This window comes from Fulmarus glacialis, unplaced genomic scaffold (assembly GCF_000690835.1).
Source record: "Fulmarus glacialis isolate BGI_N327 unplaced genomic scaffold, ASM69083v1 scaffold23377, whole genome shotgun sequence".
Taxonomy (NCBI): Eukaryota; Metazoa; Chordata; class Aves; order Procellariiformes; family Procellariidae; genus Fulmarus; species Fulmarus glacialis.
In genome coordinates, this window is record NW_009224110.1 from 1,221 (window position 1) to 8,271 (window position 7,051).

Sequence of the window (7,051 nt, forward strand, 5' to 3'; positions counted from 1 at the left end):
GGGCAAGGGGACCGGAGCTTCCCAGCCAGCGTTCCCAGGCAGAGGCTACTCCCCTGCCTCCAGCACTCGCTCCGATCTGATCTCGGCTAACAATATTTAGACACATTTTCCTTTTAGCTTGGCAGGTCCCCAGAAACCAGCTAAAGGCAGCCCCCAAGTGAAGCAATTTGTATTTTCCTGAGACGCTGGCAATGCGCTCGCAGGGAGGACGTGTGCCTCTGCTGCAGGCTCAGCTCTAGCTCTTCAGCCCCGGGCTCCCCGGCTGCCGGGCGACCCCACAACCAGCGCCCCAGGGACTCGCCTCCTCCCTCCTATACCCCACCACCATCTACAGTCCCACGGTCCATTTAACCCTTCGTTACACACCTGGGTAGGAGGGATCGGGGTGCTCCAGCTTGCAGAGCTCAAGAAGATTTTGCTCTTACACGCTGGGGAGGGATATTGCAGTCATGGGACACAGCTCCGGGAGGGCAGAAACTACCCCCTGTCCCAGTTTCTGTTCCCTGTGGTCCCATTCCTGGGGACACTTGAACCCTGAGGTTCTAGGTGACTTTAACCTGTGTTTGAGCTGGCTATAGGACACCAACAATCCTAAAGCAACGCAAAGCAGCCCCGGGCCGGGCTCGCTGTGGCACGGCTGCTGCCGCTCTGTTGGTCAGCACGGCGGGCAGGAGCCCTGGGAGCCCTGCAGCCCCCCACGGCAGGGTCAGCCTCCCATCCCTCCCCCAGCACCCATGGGTGCAGGAGCCAGATGCAGCGGGGGGGTGTCTCTGCACTGCTTTGTTGCAGAAAGAAACGTGGGTGGAGGTAGCCTGCCCTGCCCTCTCTGTTCCAGCCACCAAATGAAATGAGGTTTCATGGCTACCAGAGGCAAAACTCCGGCTGATCCGACTTGGGAGGCACCAGCCCTGGCAGCAAATTTCTCCTGGCGCAGCACCCCAGCCCCAGGGCTGGGTGACGGGTTAGGGGTCGGCCGTTGGCACCTGCACAGCACCCAATGAGCCCGGCGAGGGGTCTCCGGCAGTGTCTGCAGCACGGCCCGAGGGCAGAGGGGCTTGTTCCAGGGGGAGAGTTTTTTTGCAGAAACCACCGTTTCTGAGATAATTACATTTCCCTTCAGGTTTTGCTGCTTCTCTATGGGAGACTCAAAGTGAACCTCCGAGCTGACATGAATCCAAGCAGCCCTGGTCATCACGTCAGTCCAAGGATCCATCCAAAATCAGCGTGGGCTGGTCTCAGCACCCACCCCCATGGGGTGCTGCACCCCCCGGCTCGCCGAGCCCCACCCCGAGGGGTCTGGGAGCCCCAGCGGGAAGGGGGCCATGGGACACCCAACCTCCCAGGCGGGTGCATGGGACCCAGGGAGACAGACTGGCAGCAGAGGTGTGCAATGCTCCTTGAAAAAGCCATCATTTCTCTGGTTTCAAACGAAAACATTTTTGTTGCAATCTTTCTCTGGATATTCTTAATTTTTGAGCAAAGTATAAACCCATGCCAAAAACCTGGGGTGGGAAAAAGGCAGTGGGCAGTTAGGGGACAAGGCAGCAAGTGATGCCGGGAAGCAGACTGCCAGAGGACAAGCTGGGACCAGGCAAACTGCCATGGGCCAGCGCTGGCACGTGGGCCAAATCCAGCACCCAGCTCCCACCCCTGCCCTGCAGCCGGCGAGGCGTGAGCCGAGAGCCCTACACGCAGAGGGCACGGGGACCCCCGGCACCCCCATTTTCTGGCAGGGCCAGGCTCACCACCCGCCAGTGCCAAAGCCACTGCCGTCCTCACAGCATGGCTAGTCCACTCGCTTTTTGATTGTCACAAGCAGATTTCTTGGATGTTTCTGCCCACTGATCTGCCACGTTGCTCTTCATCTTTTGGGGAAAGGAAAGCAGAGCTCTGATCGTGGGGTTTTTTTTCCCCAGTCTCCTAACAGCCAAAGAATGCTTTAATGGAGACCACATAATGACTAAACGAAACAACATTTGAGCAAAGCAAACAACAGAAGACGTGGGAAAAGAGCTTCCACGGTCAAGATGAGACATAAAGGAGGTGGATTCACGGCAGGGAACAAGAAGACTTTGCTTAGACTGCTGGCAAGAGCTGCTCAGCTAATGCCAGTAATACCGAGGGGAAATAATCTCCTCCTCCTCTGCCGTCGCCTGTGGCTGCAAATGCCCTATAGCAGCTCCGAGGGAGCTCCTTGGGAAGGACAAACAGCTCAGAGTCACCGAGTTTCAAGGATGTATCACTTGGCCATGAAAGGCTTGCTCCTGGCTGGAGCTTAACAGCACGTCTGTACGTCCCAGCTGGGGAGCAGCAGAGCTGAATAACCTTATACATTTTTAAAGAGTATCAGTTATGGCCCTGGGATGTGTTGGAGGGTGAAGGTGAGGGGGAAGTCAGGCAGCTCGATAGCTCCTACTGCTTTAATTTACAAGCAGGGTCAGGGCTTGCAGCACAGCTGATCCTCAGGCACTGGCTGCCACCTATTTGCAGCCATTTATCCTCAAAATGTGTGGTTCGCTCATTGATCCAGAGGCAGGCAGCCGCAGCTGGGCTTTGGGTGGGCTGCAGGCATAGCTGGGGTTCGGGTGGGCTTGCAGGCATAGCTGGGGTTCGGGTGGGCTGCAGGCATAGCAAGCAGCCAGCCGTGGGGGAGGCGATGCTGGGTAATAAAAGGCTCCAGGGAAACTGCACCCCAGCAGCAGTCTTTTTGGGTGGCAGGAGGCCTGCCTGCACTTGGGATAGCCGTGGGCCATGCATGGGCTCCTTCCCATGCTGAATGCACATCTTTGCTCCAGTACAGCAGATGACAAATGAAATGGAAGAGCCCAGTTTGAGCCTGGCTGGAGATAACCAGCATGGGGACCAAGCACGGAGATGGCCTGCGATAGCGACAGCAGGGTGATGCATCTGCTGTCTGGGGACGTGCAGCTCTGGCGCTTCCAACCGATTTGTGTGTTTAGGCCCCTAAGGGGACAGACAACTGTAGGTCCCTGCAGATGCTTAAATTACTCCGTGCCTAACACCTATTGACTGCCAGTGGGAGACAGGCACCAAACCCGCACCCGGGAAGCTGTGATAACGGTAATGGATGTCGTGCATGGCAGGGAGGAAGAGCAGAGACATGTGGGAAGCCTCTCCTCAAATTAAATAGACCCTGGATCAGGCCGCAAGCAATCTGAAGACAGTTCAGAGTTTATGATGTACAAATGACAGAAATCCCTCTGCTAGCACTTTCGTGGCAGGGGAACAATTACTCGGCTTGCCAGAGCCATCGCTCCCGCTTCCTGGCTGTTAACAGCCTTTACTCCTCTGCTGCTGCTTTATGCTCTTGCAATAGGAAGTAAATTATGATTAACAAGATGTTGTAATTTATGTGCCCAGTAAATCACAACGCCAAGCTGCTGCGTCAGATTTGTGTCTTCGCTCATCCCCATTTACAGCTGGCTCCGGAGTCCCCGGGAAGCGGCACTTTCCAGCACGTCACTCGGTGAATCAGCGGCTCGGCAGAGGCCGGAGCCAGGACACTGCCGGCTCCCCGGATCTCGTCTGCTGCTTAATAACATGCAGATGAGCCCATCAGTCCCTGCTCTGCTGCAATGTGTTATTCACGCTTAAATGGAGCCCAGAAAGGGTTCAGGGAGCCCTTCCCACATGTACAATTTTATTTAAATTCCGCAAGCAGTGTTACATGGGTCTGTCACTTGCTAATTGCTCTTTCAAGGTGAGTGTTCAGAAGTAAGTATGATGCAGGTAGGACTTCAGGCATCTTCATTTCAAATAATCCTCCCTGGACCCCATTTTGAGCAGGCTTTGAAGATGCCCTGAATTTTCTCCCCCATTTTTTTCTGATGCTCTGTGGGATTTGCAGAATTAGTGCTGGGCTGGGCTGGTCCTGCTTCACAGCAGAAGTTGGCAGAAGACCTTTCCTACTGCCCATCCTCGTCCCCAGCCACGCTGGAGGGTTGCATTTTTCCATGGCTCGCTCACGGAAAAACCCTGGCAGTCAAGTCCTGCTGACGACAGGACATCCCATGCCAGCCCTGCCACGGCTGCAGCAGTGAGAAAGGGGGTGTCCCCAGCCGCAAGTGTGCCCGCTTCATCCCTGCAATGGCCCTTCAGTGGGAGCAGCACCAGCAGCTGCGGCTCTGGCCCCTGCCAGGCGCTGCGTGGGAGGAGAGCATCCCTTTGGTTGAATTTCGAGCTCTGTTACGAAGATTGCTTTCCTTGGCCATTTGTTTGGCATAGCCTTTGTTTGAAGGAGGAAAAAGTACAGGGATATTTCATGAGCAGTGCTTGAAAACCAGTCTTCTGCTTTAAATGTGGGGACCAGAGGCAGTCCCACGATGAGAGGAGATGTTTGCGCTGGTGACCCCCTCCCTGTGCCCAGCACAAGCCCTGTGTGTGGTGGGACATCGGGAGCCTGTGTCACTCGGTGTCTTGGCAGGCTGGAGGATGGGCTTTAGGATTTCTCTTGATGTGGTCACCAAGAATCAGAGACGGTTAAAGGTTGAGTTTAATTGGCCTCTGCATCAGGCTGGATTTTCTGTGCAGGAGGTGAGGGGACAGTTTCACCCTCCCCAGATTCGGGCACGTGGCCCTCAGCCTGCAGGGGATGGAGGAGGGAGGGACGGTGGGGGAGAGCTGAGAGCTGCACAGGGCACCGTGGCTGGTCCATGCTGTGCAGCCGAGCTGCAGCGATGGAGGTCTGGGCCACAGCACCAGGAGGGTGAGGATTTCATGATAGCTTCATGCTTTGACTCTTGTCACAGCTGGTCTTGGTCTGTCGGAGGAGGCTGGGGGTGCTGCAGAGGGGGTCTGGAGAGACGCAGCCTTGGGGCATGCCATGGAGGATGAGGCCCTCCTCTCACCAACCCTGCAGGGGTGCCACCTCCCAGCGTGCCTGAACCCTGGTCCTTCACTGTCTCAGCATCTCCTCATCTGGCTCTTCCTCCTGAGGACCACACGTTCCCCCAGGCCTGCATGTTGTGCTTTCCCTGAGCCTCTCCAGCAGCTGCTGGTGGCCCAGGGTCTGCTGGGGACACACACCCTGCCTTGGGCTGGTTGGCACATGCCCTGCAGCTAACCTTCTGCTTTTCTATTGCTGCTCTGCACCACCCATGGTTAACCCTGTGCCAGTCCCAACCTCATCATACCCTGGAGCATCCAAGTGTCAGCTCAACCGGACCAGGATCTCTATGTCTCCCTAGATGGGGTTGGACACCCAGGGTTGGATGCTGGCCTCCGGCCAGCTGGCAGCAAACCCCTAGGAGGTCCCCCCTTTTCCCAGACTGGGGACAGGAGCAGCTCCGAGCCACACAGGCTGGTGCTGGTAGCTGGCCTGGTCCCAGCTCAGCAGGCCACTCGCAGCCCAGCTGGGCACTGACCCACTTCTTGTGGGACATCACCATCCACCCATGCATGGCTGAGTCAGTTCCAACACTGTGCAACGGGACTTGCACACCATGGTGGGGAAGAGGTGGCTGAGTCCCTAGTAGCACCCGTTCTGCGTGAAGCAAAGTCTGCAAGCAATGGGGTGAATTGCTGTTTGCTCTCTGTGTGTGCACAGAGGACTCATGCAGTGCTCCTCACACTTGGGTGCTTTAGCAGACACACAAACCAACAACCCAGCCCACCACCCCAAACACGCTCGCCAGACACTACCCAGAGCTGGTAGCTCACTGAGAATGGGAATGTCCACATCCCCCAGCCAGACCAGAGGTCTCCTTCTTACCCATAGACTATAGGAGCATATAAGGAGATAGGGAGCCAGTTTACCTTCAAGGTGGCCCCCAGTGACCTCAGTCCGGTGGAGTGTCGAGCCAGCTTCAGCACCCGGAATATCCTCATGAGCCGAAACACCTGCACGACCTTGCCCAGGTTGCCCAGCTCCGAGTCACTGCCCATGGTCACGTCCACCAAAAGGGTGAAGTAGAAGGGCAGCACCGAGACAATGTCAATCAGGTTCAGTGGGTGCTTGAAGAACTTCCTGGGGTTGGGGGAGAGCAGGAGGCGGGAAGACACTTCGAAGGTGAACCAGGAGATGCAGAAATACTCCAGCTTGTGCAGGACGGGTTCATCGAGCACGTTGCCATTCTCATCCACCTCCTGGTACTCGGGCATGCTGTGGATGCACATGGTGGCTATGGAAACGAGCACCACGCTGATGGACACGAAGCTGAAGAGTTTGCTGGGGATGGAGTAGCCGGGGTTCTCCATGGTGAGCCAGAGGCGTTTGCGCAGGTTGCCGCAGCGCAGCGTGCTGTAGCGCAGCAGGTCGTGGTTGATGTCGGAGATCTCATCGGGGGATGTGTCCACGCTGCTGACCTCGCTCTCCTCATCCCAGTTGTGGTGCCGGCTCTCCAGCTTGCGCTCATGGTAGCGGTAGCTGCAGCAGGAGTCCAGGAAGAACTCGTTAATGCCCCAGTACTCGATCTCCTGGCAGAAGGAGAAGACGCACAGCTCCTCCATGACGTGCAACTTCCCCGTCTGGTAGAAGTGGAGCACATAGAGGAAGAAGCCGGGGTTTCGGTCGAAGTAGAACTCCCTGGCGCTCACGTCGTAGTCATCGCAGAGCTGCAGGATGGACTCCTCCGAGTCGCAGGAGAGCAGGCGTCCCAGGCGGGTGTCGGGGAACTTGGAGAGGGCGCTGGAGCTGAGCCGCCTTCTCAGACCTCCCACGTTGATGTTGATAACGTCCTCCTCAAAACCGGGACCCCAGTAATTTAAGGTCTTGTTGACCATGTTCAGCAGAGCGGGAGCTGGTTCCACCTGCAGGTGAGACACAGCGGGGCTGGAGGGGACGCAGGGCTCCCCCTGCTCCGGGTGCTCCCGGGGGAGAGGGCCAGAAGCACCCTGGGGAGTGAGGAGGGATGTTTGCCTTTTGAAAAGTGAGGACCAGGGAGGGTGGGGGGAGAGAAACAGCTTTGGGCAGTTGTTCTTCAGTGGTATGGAAAGAGAAAAAAAAAAAAAAGCCAATGATTTTTCCAGGTCAAACTTTTCCTTGCTTTATTTTAAAGCTTCTCCCTTGGCTAATGGCCTAAGGAAGGCAGTT

At 56.6% G+C, this 7,051-nt stretch overlaps 1 protein-coding gene across 1 annotated transcript in view; it reads right to left on the reverse strand.

The window, feature by feature from the left end:
- The window catches only part of KCNS1 (potassium voltage-gated channel, delayed-rectifier, subfamily S, member 1), a 7,939-nt gene extending 1,198 nt beyond the window's left edge, over positions 1–6,741 (reverse strand). Inside the window, exon 1 of the mRNA XM_009582055.1 lies at positions 5,776–6,741. Coding sequence (XP_009580350.1) covers positions 5,776–6,741 — 966 coding nt within the window. The remainder of the gene's footprint in view (positions 1–5,775) is intronic.
- Positions 6,742–7,051: the final 310 nt, after the last annotated feature.